The sequence below is a fragment of the Vidua chalybeata genome, chromosome 13 (assembly GCF_026979565.1).
Source record: "Vidua chalybeata isolate OUT-0048 chromosome 13, bVidCha1 merged haplotype, whole genome shotgun sequence".
Lineage (NCBI taxonomy): Eukaryota > Metazoa > Chordata > Aves > Passeriformes > Viduidae > Vidua > Vidua chalybeata.
In genome coordinates, this window is record NC_071542.1 from 17,300,704 (window position 1) to 17,320,756 (window position 20,053).

Genomic DNA, 20,053 nt, shown 5'->3' on the forward strand with positions numbered 1-20,053 from the left:
TGCATTTAGTAGAGAGGAAGAAAAAAAAACCCTAACTAACCTCAAGAAGAAGAAAGATGTGTCTGTTGTGAGCTGGCTGGAAACAGTTGATAGCAACAGTCACAACAGATTGGTCTTTGTGTGGATTATTTAGACACCAGTGCAATAATGAGTTAGAAGCCACTAATCTGTGTGTGTCAGAGAGACCACTCTGTTGTGTTGATCTCAAGTTGTTCCTTGGACGAAGAAAGGAAAAAGCTGTCCTAAAATTTACAGCCAGGACTAGCCTTGTCTCTGTGGCTTCCTGAGCTGTCCTTAATCTCTCCTTAGGATGCTCCTTTTGTTTGCCTTGGTTTCAGTATTGCCTTGTTGTATTTAAGGAGCCATCTTCAGCTGTCTGGCATTGTGAGTTCAAAATCATCAGCTCTGTATTTTGTGCACAAAGTTTTTCTGGAAGGCTTTTTCCTCCCCCCCTTTCCATGTACTGATATTAGTGCACATTAAATGGTGGATGATGTGCAGCAGTAAAGATAGTCAGACATAAACAAAACAAGAGAAACATAACAGGTCTCATGCTTTATTCATGTCACTTCTGTTTATGTTCTTACCACCCAGAAAAAGGAAAACAGCTGCTCCTTAACAGAAAGATAACAGCAGAAAAACTCCATAAATAAGAGACTTTTTCTGTAGAGTGCTAGCAGAATTTTTCATGCAATAGATTTGATAAAGTGCCATTTTGACTCTTTATACTTAATTTTGGTTGCTCTAGTCAAAATTTGAGGTATCATTTAATAAAACCATAGAATAATATGAATACATTAATTTCACATCTCTTGTTTGTGTAACAACAGTACCTTGCTGTGGGGCAGTGAAATAGGCAGAGCACACCGGAGCAGAATGAAAGGATAGGTTGTCTTCTGAAAAAACAAACCAACCAAACAAACAAAAAACCCCAAACCAAGAAAACAGCAAACCTGATAGTTTCATGGCCTTGAGTTACCTTTGTGCATAAACAATTTTTTCCTCTCCCTGTTCCTCTTGCCCTTCCTCCCACCTTTTCCACTTTTCTCGTGTATGATAATTTCTGGTATTTTTATCATCTGGTTTATTCTAACTATTCTCATTGAAACCATCAAATTGTGGACAAAAATGTAATTCCAGACCTGCTCTGAGAGGAAATACAGGCTAATAACCACTGTGGATCTGTGCTCTGTGTGTGTGCTGAGAGAAGCGCAGAGCACTGGGCCCATGGCATTCAGACAGCTGCCAGTTCTGTTAACTGAAGTTTAGTTGTGGTGTAAGATGGGGAACCACTGACCTTTAGAAGAATTTGACTTAATGAGACCCTCATACCTGATGTCTATTTTCAGCCATTTTTAGCTGACCTAAAATTACTGTTTAGCAAGCTTGGACTTTATGGAGCCACTTTTCTCACCTTTGCTTGTGAATGATGGCACAAAATAAATAAAGATTGGTACTAAGTTTGCATGTGACATTTAGCAAGGTTGAGGGAAAAAAAATATTCTATTTTGGTATGTTCAGTAGAAGTATGTATTTTTCACTTGGTTTTGGGCTTTGTCTGCTTCTTAAGTGTTTTGGAGGAGAGTCAGTGTAGCTTATGGCTGAAGTAGGTGAAACCAAGAATTGGGAACAGCTTTGAGGGGTGTTATGTGACTATGTTCATTCACAAAGACTGTCCTGCCCCAGAAAAATCTTTTCCCCTGTTCTTTGCAGCCAGAATATTTGTATGACATGTAGCCGTGAGTTATTGCTTTGAAATTAATAGATTGAAGTTTGATCAGCTGGGATAGAGGCTTTCTTCTTCCACAGAAGTTTTATGGGTTTGAACTCACTGAGCACCTTATTTAAAAGTGAGTTACTCATAATAGAGTTGCTGCAGTATCACAAGATATCTTCCAGTACCTCCTTTTTTTCCCCCTTCCTTTAAAAAATGAAGCAAATATTAGCCTATATGGGAGAAATATGAGGAAGATCAGGTCTGTTAGACTTTACAGAACACGTTTCAAGCTCTCTCACCAACAATACAGAGAAAGACCTGCATGCAGCAGTGTCAAAATGTAAATGGGATTCAATTTGCCTGCCCCTTTCATTGTCCTTAAATCTAATGATACCAATTTCAGTTATGGTTAAACTTCCTTGTTTGAAGATGGCACAGGTCTACCTTAAGTGTCAATTTGTGCTAGAAGATTTAATTTTTATAGGCTATGGAATGTGAGCTGTGTGGTAGGACAGTAAATGTAATGTAATATATAATGGGCTATTTAATTTATTTTAACCATCTTAAAGTCTATTTAAGTCCTCCTGAGACATCCCAGAGCAGATCTAAAGGAGATCTTCTCCATCAAGCTCTCAGCAATTTAGACTTACACTTCCTGTCTGTTACAGTTTTCAATTGATAATAGTATCCACTTCAAATTTGTGGCATGTATAAACTTGGAATTTCTTTTTTAGTGGGACAGGTAGTAAGTTCTATTAAGTATGGAAGACTTCAAACACTTTTCCTCACTGGTGCATGGTTTTACAGGTCTAATAAGGAAATGCATCTTGTGCTCAGGTTCATGGAAGTTGATTAAAACATTATTTCAAGAGTGAAGTAGGGTGAAATTGCCCTATTGCCCTTTGGGAGGGAGCAAGTATAGCCAGTGCCTCTCCTCCTTCACTGTTTCAAGCAGAGCCCTGACTTGCAGCACCTTCTTATCATGATTTTCTGTTCTTTTTCTTTCCATTTCTATCCCTTAAGTCTAGAAGTTCCTGCTTTTCCTCCTGTATGAGAATTTGGTTCTCTACCACATTATTACTAGTTTAAATACTTGGGTTGACAGCAACCTGAAACCTAGTATTATTTTTTACCCAGGTGCAAATGGGAAGTCTAAACAAGAGAGACCCTTGAGGAACAGCACCACTAGTAATATTTTCTCCATCCCAGTAATTTACCATGAGCTGTGATCCTCATGTGTCACCATTAACTAAGAAATTTCATCAAAGAAAGATAAACCAGTATGGCATGATTTATGTTTGAGAATATCTGGGCTGCATTTCTGTTCTGCTTTCTATTTATGTTCCAGTCACTGGTTACTCTTGGGTGCTCTTTCCCCTTAGAACAGTTGTAATGAGATGCTGAGGAGCACTGAGCTCACATTAACAGGTTCTACGTTTCTTCTCCAGCCCTAGGCTGCTATCCCAGAAAATGTCCTATTCATTGAGAACCCTCGTGCCCAAATCTGCAATTTTGATATATAACCCTTTTTTTTTTTTCTTCAGTATTCTGGGATGGAAATTTTTTAAGCAGCCTCATTTCATTTTAGTAATGGATGTGGTAATTTGCAGTGCTTTGTCCTTGTTCCCATGAGGTATTCTGTCTCTGTCCTCATACACAGCATTATTCTTACAGGAAAAAATTATGCAAAAAGCTAATTTAATATTTGGTTTGTCCTTCTAGTTTCTACTCCTTGTTGACATCAGTTCTTCATTTCTTGCTCTTTATTTCTTGTTGAGAAAGAAATTTGTTTGTCTATGAGTTCCCATTTTCCTGGCCTCCTGGCAGTTTGCATTTGACCTCTGCAGCCTGACCTCTGAAGTGCCAGCTCTCTTTGCTGATCAGTCCCTTTTTCCATTCCTTGTAGGTTCTCTACTTTCCCTTAATATCCTGCTTTGAGGTGCATTCTCATGCAGGTAGGTCTGTAGCCCTTTCCTGTCCCCCTTTTTAACTTTACTGGGATATAAGGACTCAGATTTAAAGTAAACCCTTCCCTCCCATACACTCAAATCCAACTGTGTATGTGTTTCATATATCTTTGGATGAAATTCTGGTTTATGGCCCATCAGGGAAAGGTGGGATTACTCTTGAAATGTAAAGAAAAACGGTTGGTTATTTTTGGGTCGTGCAGCTGGTGAGGCCTGTACCCCCAGAAAAGATTAAGGAAGTTTGAATTGCCTTTGGCAATTACTGTATGTTGTATAGGCTGCTTATTTCCAGATGGTTTTTTTTTTGTTGTTTGTTTGTTTCCTTCACATAAAACCATGGGAATTAATTTGAAAAACTGGCATTTAAACCATATGAATCAGAAATAAGATTTTTTTTCCTTGATGCTAGTTATGTTTATACAAACACAGTCCATTTTGTTAGAAGGTCGATAATTTTGGACATTCCCTGAAATCCTTTCCTGGTTTCACTTTTTTAAAGAAAAATATTAAAGGTATGCTGATGTTTCTTTTTTCATTGTGTTGGGGTCTATTGGTAAAAGGTACCAAAGATCTATTTGGTACCTTTTTGTTGAAAACTCTAACACACAAGAGAACAGTTCACTTTTCCATTTTTCCAACTCGTTGGGAGAGCTCTTACAACAGATGCAAAGGCTGCTTTTTGGAGCTGAGTGATCCCTTCTGACTGTGCATATTATCAAGGGAGAAAAGGATGAAATGATTTCCCCACTTTTGGAGCACAGCCTGTGTGGGTCTGTGGCACTGCACGGCCCCTCCGAGGCTGGAGGAGGGCGCTGGGTGCGGAGCCTGCGCGGAGTTTCGTGGGGTCGGGCAGTGTTGGATTCCCAGTCTGTCAGCCCCTCCTGTGTGCACACTGGGACCATATGGGATTGCCCAGCTCCATGTGCTGGCAGCACTCCCTGCAGATGGACACGGATGAAACGCCCGAGCCCACGAACCAGCACGGGAACGTCACGTTTGGGCTCTCTGTGTCTGCACAAATCTGTGACATCCTGAGCTGGGGGGTGGCAGAGCTACTGAGGAGTTGGGGTTTTTTTCTGGCTTCTGATATCAGAATGGGGCTCACTGCTCTGCTGTGTTGATTTTGATAGTGTGAACCCTAGAGCTAATATAAATTTTAAATCACACTTTTATGAATTTCATTTAAATGTAATTGGAACTCCTCAGTGTGGTCTAATGGTGATGTATAATGCTTGTCTCTTTCCTACCCTTGGGGGTGCTGGGGGAATCTCTGAAAATTCCTTTGTCAGCTCTTTTTGTTTGGGAATAGCCATTTTCTTTTCTGGATCTGCTGTAAATTTCCAAAGTTCACCTCTGGTATATCCTAGTGCTTGATGAGCTGACAGCAAGAGAGAGATTTGCAAGTCTTCCACTGTGTTTGTTAGCCGAGGCTTCCTGCAGTATTTATGCTGCAAGACTTTAAAAACAAGGATAATAGTATTTAGTAACTAAAAGCTTGAAAAACTTATTAATGGACTGTTTATATTTGTGTTATTCCTCTTAATTGTTTCCCTTCACTTTAATGAGATGAAAACCAATTTAGTGTCATTAGTAAGTGTCTGAGCATGTTCTTCAAACTGAGCTTTGAGTACTATGGTGGGGAGTCTGGGGGCTATATCTTTAATATAAGGGTTATATTCTTAATATGATGGCACTTTGTTGTTTGGCTTAGTCTTAAACTTCATTGTGGGTCAGTGGGTGTTTGTGCAACATGTGGCACTAGATGTTGAAAGTGGATGTTTACATCTGGTATGCATTGGGAGATTAAGGTAGAGGGGATGAAGTTTTGGGTATGTGTTTTTTGGATGAAGGATAAAGTGAGAATACTTTTATTTCCTCTTAGATTTGAAACATATCATTCTAGCAATGCCTTTGAAACTCTGCCAGCTTTGCCAACCGTAACATTTATGGGATTTTGGACCTAAACTGAACTAGAGAACTGTTTTTAGTGGCAGAGAAAAAGGTTAGTGCATGAAAATAGCTGAGCCTATTATTGACTGCATGTGGTCAGTGGTTTGGCTGAATGTAGGTGGCTCTTTTCCTGTCACTGTTTTCAAGCATATGGCTTTGTGATGAATATAAGCCTCTTTCGAAATGAGATCTGCTGCAGTTCTTTTTGCACAGTAGTCTTGTGCTATTTAGTAGTGATTATTTTGCTTTTGTCATTTATTTTCAATCCTGTAGTAAAAAAAAAAAACCCTTTTCAAGTAAAGCTTATTCCTGGTGACATCAAAGCTAAGAGGTTTGAAGAATGTGATCATCTGTGTATAGCAGCTGCTTCTGTCAGTAATGTTTCTAAAAGGATGCATAAACTGTGTTGTTGAGTCTTTATTGTAGTTGATTGGGATTGTTTGCAGTGGGCAGAAACTCCCTCTAAATGTGCACATGCATTTTGTTTAATGATTACTTGTGTGAAAATCTCTGATACTGAATTACAACTTCCCTTTCTTTGCTTTTCATGTTTCCAGTCTTGAAAGTAACATTTATAGCAGTTTCTCCCAAGGTAAATTTCTTTTTCCCATTGTGTGGAAGACAGCTTGGGTTAACCCAGTGTTTTGTTTCCTTCTTTATGTGTAGTATACAAGGTGCAACCTCAGAGCTCAGGGAATAGTGAATTTTCCAGCTCCTGCTGCAGAGAGCTTAAGGGCACAACAGGTTCTGTTTAACTTTAACTTAAACAGTGTTACCCTATTTATATCTTCGTAAAAAATCTGGGTGATAGAGCTGTAAATTGTACAGATTGTGGATTGTGTAGATTGTCTGGTGTTTTCAGTGTAGAAGATTCTAGTGAATCTTGTTTTAGCAGCTCTCAGATGCAAGAGCTGGTTTCATTCAGCTGAGAGCAAAGTACATTTGGGTCTGCAAGATGCTGAGAACTGCAGCAAGTTTTAGGGGCACAGAGCACTTCAAGAGTTGGTTCCATTGCTGTGAAGTATTTTTAAAACAAAGCAAAACTGTTCTGTAGGTTTGGGGGAAATGTTATGGTATATAGAATTATACAGTTTTTAGAGTAACTGTAAAAGAATAACTAAATAAACAATGAGGTAACTTGCAGAGCTGCTTAACATATTTTGAATGTATTTGTCAGTCAGTCCTGTATCCTGTTTCACAGGCCAGACACGAGGGAAAACACTGCTGCAGAAGTGAGGCTGCTTGTGTGATCATATCTTACGCATTTTTAAGAATTTAATTTGTTACCTACCTAAAAAACAATTAAACAATAATATTTGAAACACAAAATCAGCTTTTAAATTCTTGAAATTAAAAAAAAAAAACTTCTAGATGGTGTAATTATTGCAACGGTAGATTAGAACTTAGTGAAATATCTTCCTGCAATATAACATAACAATGTCAGTCACAGGTTACTAAGAAATTTCTTTTCTAATTTAAAATAGCCCTTCTGAACTGTATCATGAAGACAGAGCTGTTTTTCCCAAGCATGCTGGGTGAAAGACTGTCACTAAGCAAGAAGTGCTATGCATGTGTTTGTAACTCTTGTTGCAAGAGCATCTTAAGTAATCCCCCACTGCATCCTCAATATTAAAAAAAAAAAACAAAACAAAACAAAACAAAACAAAAAAAAAAAAAAAAAAAAAAAAAAACAAAAAAAAAAAAACCACATTCATTTGAGTTTTCCTGAGTTTGGGATTGTGCAAAACACTCTCAATATCAGCAAGCTTTGTAATGTGATTTTGTTTGCATTTTGGTTGGTTTTTTTTTCTTCTTTGTTCTGATTTAAGACTAGGAAAATGCTTGATATTCTGACAGTAAATTGTCCCAATTCAGGAATGCTCTATGAAAGATCTCATACTTGAACACACTGATAAAGGTTCCTAACTGATACTGATAATCTCCATCATCTTCATATGCCAGATCTTTTTGATACATGAAGATGATGGAGATTATCATGATGCCTCAGGTTTTAGCTTTTATATTTTTTAGAGTCTGTGCTGCTTTAGTGTGCACTTCTGAGCTTCATATTATGGGATGGTGAGCTCTCTTCACAGAGTAGGGAGACAAAACAATTCCTTCTCTAGCTGGGGACCAAGGACAAATGATCCAAATCTCAGGCCCAAGACCACAAACAACGTGGGCTGAAGAGAGACAAACAAGAAAGGGACTTCATAACCTAAAGCTGGAATTGGACAATGAACTCCAGTATGCAAATGCAGCAGAACTGATCAAAGTGAGAGATCTCATGAGTGGTCGTGCATTTTGTGACCATTTTGGTTCATCTTGGGTGTAGCCCTGGCTGGGCTCTTGTGCTGCCCAAGGTGATCCATTGAGGCCTCCTAATAAATCCCTACTTTATTCTTTAACTCCATGTAGTCTCTGTTCTAGGTCAGCCTTCACAAGACATCAATCAGTATGAGTTCTGAACATGGATTGATAGAACAGTATCTACAGAAAAGCAGCTTCGCTGATGAACTTTAGTTTTAATTTATGTGAGAAGATTTTTTTTTTTTTTGTGGTGATTTTTGTGAAAGTAGTTATAATTCCCCTTGCCTGTTGTGCAGAGGTTGGAGACCTGCGGGAGCTGCAGACTCTGGACATCTCCACCAACCGCCTGATGACGTTACCCGAGAGGCTGCACATGTGCCTTTCTCTGCAGTACCTGACTGCAGACAGGAACCACCTGTGGTCTGTGCCCCGCCACCTGTGCCAGCTGCCCAGCCTCAACGAGCTCTCCATGGCTGGCAACCGCCTGGCATTCCTGCCCCTCGGTGAGTCCCCACCTGGGGGGTGGGAGACAGCAAAACAAACTGCCCGCCCCCAGAAATTAAAAACAAAGCAACAAGTGAGTTTCTTTGGTGGTCCCCGCAGACTCTGTTTATGGAGCTGTCACAGAGATCATATTGTTGGAAAATATGTTAATAAAAAAAATGCAGGTTAAGGTTTCGTGGGTTTTTTTTAAAGCTATCAAATTTGCTTTATTTTTAGCTAACCGAGGGGAAAAAGTTTAAATTATGTGCTTAAATATAGTACTGTGTAATCTGAGTTCCACCACTTTGGGTAATGATCTGTTTCTGTTTGCTGGATCTGATGATTTAACTAAGATTCCTCAACTAGGGTTTAAAACTTGTGGAGTCCCAGTAACTCCATATAAATTACTTTTCAGCATTAGGAGTGTCAGTACCACATAATCCAGTGCAGGTTTAGTTTATGCTGTGTACAGGCATCCATCAAAATTTCCACAGTAGTGGCCCAGGGAGGAATTGATGTGCCTTTTGCTCAACCCTTTGCAAGTTTGGAAGAGTGGGAGGTGCAGTTAGTGTGTGAGGGTTTGTTGGGGGCAGTCACTGTGTGTTCCCTTTGGGAAAAGCAAATCCTCCTCTCTGAACTTGCCACTTTCCAGCCCTGCCACGGGGTAATCTCAGCTGAGATACAGACACACATGCAAAACTGCCCTGCCATCTGAATAACCACTAATACTTTTTCTAGACTACAGAGTTTGGTGTTAATTAGGTGCAGATTAAGTTATGATAATCACGTTGGAAAGAAGCTGGAAATTGAGATGGCTAAAAATGAGATCATCATTTCTGAATTAATTACATTGTATAGGTTTAACTTCATCTTTTTAGTACTAGCAGTTCAGTTTTTAAAGAACTTACTGATCTTTCTGAATTTTTTATCACCTTAGTTTTTATTACTGGAAAGTAAGTGCAAATAATGTCTCCAGACAAAGTGTTGCAGTTATGTCCCAGCATATGTCATTATATAAATGAGAAAACGAGTTCCAGGATGCAGCATCCAGATTCCACAGTACTAAAACAAGCAAATTGCCTTCCCTTATTTTGGCAAATATTTTTAACTCCCATGAGAGAGGAAGTTAAACTATTTTAATTTTGCAAAAATTCAGTAAGATGAGATGTGAAGTTTTTAAGGGTAAAAGTTTTTGCTACTTTTGCACTAGTACCTTACCTGTGAGCGAGCCGTGACCTGGATGAGCCATAGATCTGCCAAAGTTTTAAGTTCAAAAGGAGGAAATAAATCTCTAATATAATGACACACCTTCTTTTTTCTTTATTTTTAGACTCAAATTCAAAACATTCAAAAGGAACTTTTAAAATAACGGGAAACATCAAAGACTGTCAATTGACCTTGTTCAGTAGTTCTTAATAGTGACTCACTGGTGAACATTTGGAGATAATTTGCTATCTGTGGATATGAAACTGAATCATAAATCCTAGAGTTCAGAGGAAAAGCAGCACAGTATAAATGTAAATGTTTAATCCTTCCTCTGAAGAATCAGAAGGCTTCAGAGTGGTCAAGATGTGATGAAATAAAGAAGAGGGAGTGCATTGAAAAGCAAAAAGATTAAATCTATCTTCTGTTGCTTGGGAAAATATTTGTCTTGGAGTATTGCTGAAGTTAAGGCATAATTGTAGCATTACTTCTGCTTGCTGCACATGTTGGCTGGTGGGGCTTTTGTGTGTATTCTTACATCCAGCTTCACTTTACCAGTTAATGACTGATAAGGATGCTAAATAATGGTGAAAAATACTGCAGAAATATTTTCAAGTGATAGTCAAGCAAATATTGTCAAAACAATTTTTTGCAGTTAGGGAGCTGTGTTGAAAAGCAGAGAATTTATTCATCTCCTGACAGAATGGTTGAGGTTTTGTTTTTTTTTTTTTTTTTTTTATTAGATGTGTCCATGTTAAAAGAAATACGTTTGAAACAAACTGCTTAATGCTTTTTAAAGCATTATTTACTTCATTTATTTCACGTGGTGGGTGACATCTACTCTGTCAACCAAGAATCCATTCTGCCTTGTCCAAGTTTGTCCCTCGTGGCTGCCAGCTCTTGTTAAGTGTAGTGGAAATGTGCATTTTCCTGTTCCTGGATTGATGGGTGCAAGGTTTATTCCAGCAGCAGCACAGCCCTGCTGGACAGGGATCAGGAGGTTCTTTGCCCTGTACAATCTTTTAAGTTTGCAGGCACATGTGTCTTGGGAAAAACAGTGTAACACTGTTAATCAGTTCTAAAATACAGCAAAAATACCTGATCCCACTCCCTGACTTTCAGAACAGGACCATAAACAAGCAGATGGGTAAACAATAGTGCATTAGTAATTTGTTTTGCAGAATACACCTAGATCTTGGATATGCCAGTGTTTTATAAAAATAATTTTTCAGCTGTGAGTATTTCAGTTTAAACTGAAAGAAATGAGACACGATGGACCTCAGCCTTTGGGTCTTCCAAATAAACTAATTTTTAAGAACAATTCCAAAAATTCTATATATAAGTTGAACTGAAAGCTACATCCTGAACAGTTGTATTATTGTCATGGTAACTTCATGCTCCCTTAGTAAATGGCCTTAGAAATCTGCTGATCATTGTATATCAATCTACTTACAGCATATATTATCTTTTGACAGAAAATTAACTTTAAATTTTTAGCATTAGCGAGTGCTCCAGTGCCTGAAAACAAATTCCACTGCAAGCAGAAATGTGAATCTGATGACACTGCAAAAATAAAAATCATTTGTGTAATAAAGTACAAATATAAGTAAAATAGGCCATAAATTCTCAAGTGTACTGGCAGTACAGGGGATGTTATGACAGCAAATATTCAGTAATATATCACTTTATTTGAGGGCTTATGTGCACTTTTTCTTTAGAAAATGGGTCTAGTAATTATCAGTGCACAGTAAACAAAGGTCTTATTCTACCTCAGTATATGCTGCTTTTGTGTCCATGCCCTCACAGTATGGTTAAAAGAGCATCAGTGCAGCCACACAAGAGCTTTTGTTCCATCTTCAGCCATGTGGAATGCATATGCCAGGGCCCTGAGGTTAAAAAAAAAAAGGGAAGGAAAAAAAAAAAAAAAAAGAGGGAGAAAAAGAAAAAAAATAGAATTGGGGTTTGTTCAGGACTCATGGCATTTGGTCATTTCTGGGAGAGAGGTCTTTGATCTGGAAGGCTGGAAGGAGGAAAGTGGAAATGTTTTAGACACAGTACAGTGCTTGCAAAAGCCACATGAAAACCTTCTTTGTAGCTTTAGCCTTTTCAGAGATGGGCAGCTTCCTTATTGCACAGAGTTCTTCAGAAGCATGGTTTTCAGAGAACTTTTAACAATATTTGTTGGCTGATATAAGACATAAAAATTAATGTGGATGGGATACAAAGAGCCTTTCAAAGTGATGATTTATTAAAATTTAAACTTTATGGATAATGTTTGAAACTGGGAAAAAATCTTTTGGAGTCTAGAAGATGCTTGGTTATTTAATGCAAAGAAACTCTATCAAAGGAACATTTATAGTTACAGGCTATTTGGCTTTGGGAATTGAATTTTTCCTACTGAGATATTTTGTCTAACATCCAAAAATTTGCTTTAATTACCTAGGAAATGCAGTCAACTCAGAACTTAGAATCTAAACATAGCATAAGATAAAGACAGAGGGAAGAGATGAGATGCAGCCTCACTCCCCCCTCTCAGTGCATATGAAAAGAACAGCTTTAGGGCTTTTTTTGACTTGCTTGATTTTCAGCCCATTTGCATACATCTGTGTAGAAACCAGCAAGATGAGCCTCTTTTAAAAATTTTCTGCCATTCTCTAAATTAATAAGTTAAACAGTAGCACATTCAAGCTACCCCAGCAACCCATAGTTTTCTGCTGGTTTTATTCTAACTGGCTTCTGCAACACAAGGGAACATTCTCTGAACATTACATGTCCCATCCACCTGCTACCTGCTGTAAATTGCATTGGCTGATTCCTCACCAGCCTTACAATATTTTATGGTGTTACATTGCCTCTATGTTGCAGTATTTTTATTCATTGTAGGATAACAATGGGGTTTTGTTTCATCTAAAAATATCCCAGAACTTTACTAAACTATTTTCAGCCCTGCAATAGGGAGCCCAAATAAATCATCTCGTTGAGGTGATGCTCAGCAGCATCTCCAGCAGTGCCCATCAGTCAGCAGAGGGATTTGTGCTCCAGTCCTGAGGCAGGACACTTGATGGATGCAGCAGATACTTCTGTGAGCTGGAATGTCTCTGGGACAGGGTCAAAGCAGCATGTGATGGTTGAATGTGTCCCTTGATGTCCAGTGCCTGCTTTGAACAAAGCCCAGATTATGGTCCCTGAAACCCCTACAGACTGTTGCAAAGCAAGGGCCTGTGTTAAAGGGAAAAAAAACCCCAAACTCACTTTTTTCTCTCTTAATGCTTTTATTTTAGAAACTCTTCGTTTTCTGTTAGCATCATCACTTGTTCTTTATATCAAAGATTTGATATTGTGCCACTCCTCAGCACGAACTTTTAAGGTTTCTGGTGCTCACAGCTGCCATTCAAGTGGGTGACAGCTGAAGACATTGAGTATATTTTAAGATGGACACACGTTTGGGGAGGGATCACTCAAAATATTTGCACTAAGTGGTATTTAGGGTTCTTGTGTACAATAAAACTATTCAGTAATAAAGAAGGGTTTGTAATACCTATTGTTTTAGTAGGGAGTGAGAAGAGATCAGTATTCTAAATAGAATTTCTGAATAGAAATATCATGGAAGTTGTTTTAATTTTTATTCTGTTCTTGGTCATGATTACAAAGGGGACAGAAGCTGTGCCCATTTCTTCAGTTACCCTTTTATTTCTGCTAGCCAAGGTAACTGATAAAGATGGGAAGTCGGAATTAGTCAATATTAGTATTGTCTTGCTGTGGCTGATGCAGCCAAATGCTTGTTTATCTTTGTCTCTCTAAGGTCCTCATGAAAGTTTAACAGGTTGGGAGGCACACAGATGATTTGTGTTTTTCATGGTGCAGTTTGTCTGGGTCACAGCTCTCCCATCCCGGGCAGAGGCTTTCAGACTTTGTTCTCCTGGTTTGTGCTTTGCACTAAACATAGAAACCTTTTCCTACCCCAGTGTCTCAAAGGGCATGGGAGTGACAGATGAGTTGGGCTGCCCAGCTGATTTTACACATCAGCTTTCTTACTGGTCCAGACTCTTTCAGACTTTTCTGTTTAGTTCAGTTTGGTGTCTTTTGAAATGTCTCTCATTGGTTTTTCACTTCTTTTAATAGCAGACAGTTTTACCACTCACTAGACCTTGCTAATTAGCAGAATTCTCATTTCTGAGAATTCTTCCAAGAAACCTAAATTTTCCCTTCTAATTTTCTAAGCAAAATAAAATAGATCCATACTGATATGCTTCTATCTAGAGGTATCTTAATAGATTTCTAGTCCACGAAGGCATTACTTAATCGTGCTGTACTTGCTTCTTTTGACTACCAGCCATGAATATTTTAAGAGCAGTAATGCAATCAGCACACCTCCAGAAGTATTGATCATTTATAGCAGCCACAAATTTGATGTCTAACATTCTGCAGTTTAATGCTTTGTGTTTTCTTGGGCTCTGCAATTCCCTGCATCACACAGACTCGTTTCTGAATGACTGCACTTGTATTTGGTTAAGGCTAATGAATCCCAGCAAGGATCCCTCCTTGGAGAAGAGAAGGAGGGGGACAGAGCACATTCTTGTGTCTGTCTTGCCCACTTTCCCAAAGATAGAGAAGCTGTGATTTCACTGACATGAGGCCAGTTAATGAAAGCAGGTTTGACCTTATGAACTTGAAGTATGCACTGAGGATTTGAAATCAATTGTCCCTTTGCTTCTTCAAACTGACTTCAGAGTTTGTCAATGTTAAAATTTAATTATTTATAATGGGATTTTCAGGGCTTCTGAAAGGGGGCTTTGTTTTGTTTTAGTAATTTGAAATGCTTGCTTCTAAACAGCTTTTCAGCTCATCCATAATAAAACCATTGGCTGAAATTTTACAACTGAGAAGTACTAATTCATGTTTGCTTACATTGAGTCTGATTAGCTTATTTATAATTAAAGAGAATTGCTTTGCTTGTAATTGTCACTATGTCATCCTTTCTCCCCTTGACTTTTCTTGTTTTCTAACCCCAGATTTAGGTCGTTCTCGAGAGCTCCAGTATGTTTATGTGGATAACAACATTCACCTGAAAGGCCTCCCATCTTATCTGTATAATAAAGTCATTGGTTGCAGTGGGTAGGTATGAATTAATTCAGATGTCTTGTGTACCTGTCCTTGTAAAAGTTCTCCTCTATGATACAACGAGTTATTTTTTGTGTGTCTGTGATTGATTCAGAGCTGATGTTACTTGGAGGCGATTACTGCAGCTCCCAGCTCTGTTTTATTTTTGTAATAAATCTTCTGTGTTAATTGCCGACTTCTGACTATTTTAGTATTCAGGCATAACAGTGAAGTTATTCTGAAAGAATTTGTAATAATAAGGCCTAGAGCTGACTTTAAAAGTTGGCCAAAACTGTAGGCTTCACAGAGTTTCCAGAACTAAAGAATGAACAAAATAATTTTCAATATATTGCAGCATCTCTTTGTTTCCAAGTGCTCACATTTCTGTAAATTGTTGGTCATATCTTGAAAAGACACGTGCAGCTCCTTCTCTCATTTTACATCCCAGTATCAGCTTCTTGTAGGTCTTGGTACCTACTAACTAAAGTGACTTTTTTTAGGAGTTATGGATTGACAGGTTTATTTTTACTTGTGGATTTTAAAAATATCCTGGGCTGTCTCATGTTTGTGGTTAGAATGCAAGAAAAAAGTGGTCTGTGTAGGACACTGGCTTAATTCTTTCTGCCCTGACACTGGCATAAATTAGGATCAGCACCCCTGATGAATGGAGCCTTACTGGTGTAAAACTGATCAGAAGAGGATTGTCCCCATTACCATCTAATTATAAATTTCTGGTATGCTCACTCTCAGCAGATCTCGCATTAAATATAAATTCCCTCTCTACAGCCTGCACTCTGCTGCAATATGGGAGATGCTGAGTCTTGGCATTTTAAGGTTTTTCTAATATTCCCATGTCAGCTGCTTGGTGATATTTAAATACTTGCAGTTGGATTACAGTTCTGCTGAACTGTGTGACTCGCAAGCTTTTACTAATTTTGTTGTTCAGGAAGGATAAATTCTAGCCTTTTTTCTTTCAGAACTGATTGTAAATTGTTAGACAGACATTAAATTGACCTTAAATGTAACAGAATTGATTGTAACCAAAATCAGTAATAATCACGCAGGAGATGGTACAACTGTTCTGCCTATTTCAAGTGGTTTTATACAACAACCATGTCTTTTTTTTTAAGTTTTAATTTTTCATTTTATTCTCAGTGAAAATCATTTTATCTTTGCACTGACCTTTGTGACGATCCTACCAGTTCTTTTTGCTGTTCTTACATGTACAGTGCTTGTGAGACCACCTGCTACTGTCTCTGATATTACAAATCTAGTATAGAATTGTAGAATCTAGTCCTAAAAATCTAGTATAGAAGAGACTAAAGGAGTTGCAAGTGTTGCAATGAAATTGATTCTTGTAATGCCTCTGTAGAATGAAAAGTGATTTACTTCCTTAATAATGAATAGTAAAAAGAGATAATTTCTAGTGAAAAAAATGTTTGTATTTGTGTATTTGTTGTGAAAACTGTCTTGAAACATTACAGATTATTTTTAAGGAAAAAAAAATCAGTTGGGAAGAGCACATATATGTTGTTAAGAAACCAAAGTGTTTATTTGATAATGTGCTGAGAGACTTTAAAATTGTGTAATAATGGTCATGTGAAGAATTTCTGTGTTCTTTCCAAGAAAGCATTAGTAACCAGGCTAAGGTTTTCATGGGTCAGGCAAGAGTTGAAGATCCAGGCTTTAGTGCTGTCTGGCCCTCCACTGGAGAATAAAATCTGACAAGCTGCTGTTACTGACATAAAGCTTGATTTCTGAAAATAGAATATAAATTGCCTTGTGTAAGTATTGAATCTCTGTCTGGGCATCCTGCAGTCAGACTGACTGAAAAAAGTCTTTTATATGAGAGGTGATGATCTCAGCACTCAAAATAAATTTTGATCTTATTTTTTGCAGATTGGATTTCATAGTCCCCAGTTAGGGATTTGTCAGTCTTGTTGAAGGCAGCCAATAGGTGGTCTCAGCTTTTTTTTCCCCTCACTTATTTATCCACCAGGCTTCTTCTGCAGCTCCTATTTTCCCCCAGCTGTTTAGACCATCCTCTGTTCCAATTTTTAACCTCCATGGATTTTGTGTGTGGCATTAATAGCCTTTACATGAAGTAGACCAAATGTCCCAGCTCTGAACTGCAGAGGCTGTAGTGGGTTCGTGGGTTTGTTCCTTATTGAGGTTGGTGAGGGGCTATTCAGCTTGAAAATACAACATGATGGATTTACTTACTGTGATAACTCATTGGGAAAGGATCATTGGAATACTGGATCTCTGAATTCCCACTTATATTTTAACCTCACTAATGGGAGAGTATTAAATATTTAGCAAGAGACTTATTGACTTGCTTGCTGTTTGATGCTGCTCTTTTTTGGTTGTTTCTCTGGGCTGTTTCTCCTTTAATCAGAAGAGACGAGATTCTTTGTTGTCAGAGGAGTACTATGAGACTTCTTTCACATCTGATAAGGTTGAGAATGGTTACCTCCGTTTTAGGTCTAATATCTGGGAAGGCTGACAAATTTGTGTTTCTGTTCCATTTGTTAGGACTGGCCCTAACAAGTTGCTCTTGGCTTCAAATTTCAGTTGTCATAAACAATTCCAATTCCCCTGTTGACTTCCCCAACCTCTTAGTAGAATTTTCCTATGCGTGTCTCTCTGGTATGATCGCTTGCAACAGGGATCATGTAAAGAGTTATTATTTTTACTACAAGCTAAGTTTCTCTCTTTGGATCCAAATAACCTTCCCTTTCCATATATGATTTGGGAAGGGCAAGGCTAATAGACTTATTAGGATATCTTCCTTCCCACTACAGCATTGCAGTTGTTTTTATTTTTCCTTTATCTGCCCACCCCGTGCCCTCCAAGGGAACTCTGTGGATGGGGAAAGGTGTAGTACAGAATCACCCAGTAGCACTTAAAATACATTTTTTGGGGGGCTGGAGTTTGCTTCACATATTATAGTTGAGAAATCCATGATTGTTTTCAGCTGGTTGATCCAAGACACAGGAAGCAAACTGTTGGTAGGAAACTGCTCTCTCAGTAAAGGATTTACCAACGAGAGGCTAAAAGAGATTGTCACGTGGGCAAAGTAATGGGCACGTAGCATACATGGTTCACCCCTTTGGGGTTGTGTTCTCATTTCTTTATGTTATTTGATGAGTAATTCCTCCAAATGTCCCATGTCTAGCACATCACAGAAGGTGGGAATCTGTAGAAACATAGAATCATAGAATAGTTTGGGAAGGGACCTTTAAAGGTCAACCACACCAGGCACTGCTCTTTGCAAGGAATCCTTGAGGGGTGGTGCACTGGAGAACAGTATCAGGCTTACTTTGGGTTGGTCATCTGGGTTTCCCTATAAAGTCACTTTTATTATTTTTTTTCTAACCACTTTCTAAATGTCTTGTGTCCTTCTAGTTGTGGTTCTCCAATTCAAGTTTCAGAGGTGAAACTGCTCTCTTTTTCATCAGGCCAGTTAACTGTGTTCCTGCCAGCAGAGGTGAAATCTATAGGGACAGAAACCGATCATGTCCTGCCTTTGCAAGAACTGGCCATGAGGACCCTCTATAACACCTACTACAGGTTTTTGAAAGGTATGAAATTTCTGCTTTCTTCAGATTAGAGAAAGAGTGAGAGTGTTTTCTGGCAGTGATAGGAACATTCCTAACAGTTCTTCAAAGGCCTGGGCAAGGATTTATATTTTAAAAGATTTATTTAATCAAATTATGTTTGAAATGCTGCATTAGAACAAAAATGTCCAATATCAAAAACCAGAGTTCCAAAGACTATTTCTGAGGTCAAGTGGTGCTTATAAATGGTTTCTTACTTGAAGTCTGTATGAAGAAGGACCCTTTTTTTTGCAGGAGAAACTCTTTAATGGAAATAGGAGATGAGAAATACAGTTCCTGAGGCAAGATCAGATGCATCAGCCAACAATGCAGCTCCTTGCCAGGCAGCACACTCCTAAACTGGCAGACTTGTTATACATAAGGCAGAAGCAATGCGAGCAGCCCTCGGCCATTTCGGCACAGTGTGACAGCTGAGCTGCTTTAGTTCTGCCCCAGTTCAGGCTCTCTGCTCTAAAGTGGCCCTTGGCTTTTCTGGTTCTGCATCATGCAATCACAGGAGTTAGCAATATCTGATGATGACCTGCAGATCCTCTCAGATCTGGATGTGTTGTGACTCCCCACTGTTGATGCTATCTTGGGAATTCTCAGCTTTAAAGGTCAAAGGAGAAAGCGGAAGAGTGAGAGTTCCAGTGGGAAGATTAGAGGGGTTATGGAAAGGGTCTCTTTGTACCTTGGCCACTGGAGTAAATCCTCACTGCTTTGCCAGGAGAAGTGTACAAGGAGGTCTGCCTTTTCTCACCCACTTGTGACTTGCACAATCATTTCTGGAATCCAGCTGTATGATTGTGGTTCCTAAAGATGCCAGTGAACTTTGGTTTGGGAATGGGAAGGTGATACTGCAAAATCAGTTTAAGGACTGGCTTGTAAACAGTCTTATACAAGGCTGTGAGATTACACCTATTTTCAGCCAAGATGCAGAACCTGAAAAAGATGGATTTATATATCCATATACACACACCCATAGCTATGTCCTATTCTGAGTGACCTTATTAAAGACTGTGGGCATTACCACTGCAACAGCCCAGTTTTGGTGAGCAGGAGCAGTGCCTGTGTCAGACAGGTGTACGATAATGCTGTGCTGGGGAAGCAGGTGGCACATATGATTAAAGTAGCAGATTTCATCTGTCACTGCCTAAATTTGCAGTTTCAAGAGTGCTGTTAAATACTTGGCAGTTGCTGGGGAAGTGACAGAAGTGACTGGACTACTTTTCCTCAGTCTTTGCTTGGCTGCAGAGTGTGACCTTTTCTTTCTAACACACATGTCCTGCTCGTCCCCTCCTTGGGGCTCATGTGGTACACTGTGTCTGGGGTTCAGCCTTGCAGTGATGGAAAGCTGAAACCAGTGTGATACCATAAAACTGATTTATCAGGTACTGCATCTTGTCTTGATTCCTCAGCACCTAAACTCACTCACCTGTCTTGGCTGTCTCTCAGTTTCTAGATGGAGATTAGCATGTGGGGTTTAATTTATAAAACATCATGTGGCTTGGGCCAGGCCTGGGAAAGTGATGGTTCTTTCCCAGGAAATGACCCTGGAGTCCCTTTTGGTGAAAATGATGGCATTTTGTAGGCTGTGGGGGAGCACTTAACAGATGAGGAATGTATCGATCTTTTTAGAGTAGTCCCTTTGGTTGGGCCTGTGAGAATTATGCTGGGCTGGATTGAATTTCAAGTAATTCCAAATACTGCAAATCCCTTTTTGC

The 20,053-nt window shown here is 38.9% G+C and overlaps 1 protein-coding gene across 6 annotated transcripts in view; it reads left to right on the forward strand.

Annotated features, from left to right (window-relative positions):
- The window catches only part of LRRC28 (leucine rich repeat containing 28), a 90,787-nt gene that overhangs the window by 23,654 nt on the left and 47,080 nt on the right, over positions 1–20,053 (forward strand). For 4 of the 6 annotated variants that reach the window (XM_053954498.1, XM_053954497.1, XM_053954496.1 and 1 more), the window contains 3 exons: positions 8,241–8,447; positions 14,643–14,745; positions 18,139–18,314. In XM_053954498.1, the coding sequence (XP_053810473.1) occupies positions 8,241–8,447; positions 14,643–14,745; positions 18,139–18,314 (486 nt within the window). The remainder of the gene's footprint in view (positions 1–8,240; positions 8,448–14,642; positions 14,746–18,138; positions 18,315–20,053) is intronic. The other 2 variants (XM_053954500.1, XM_053954501.1) reach the window with 1 other exon arrangement.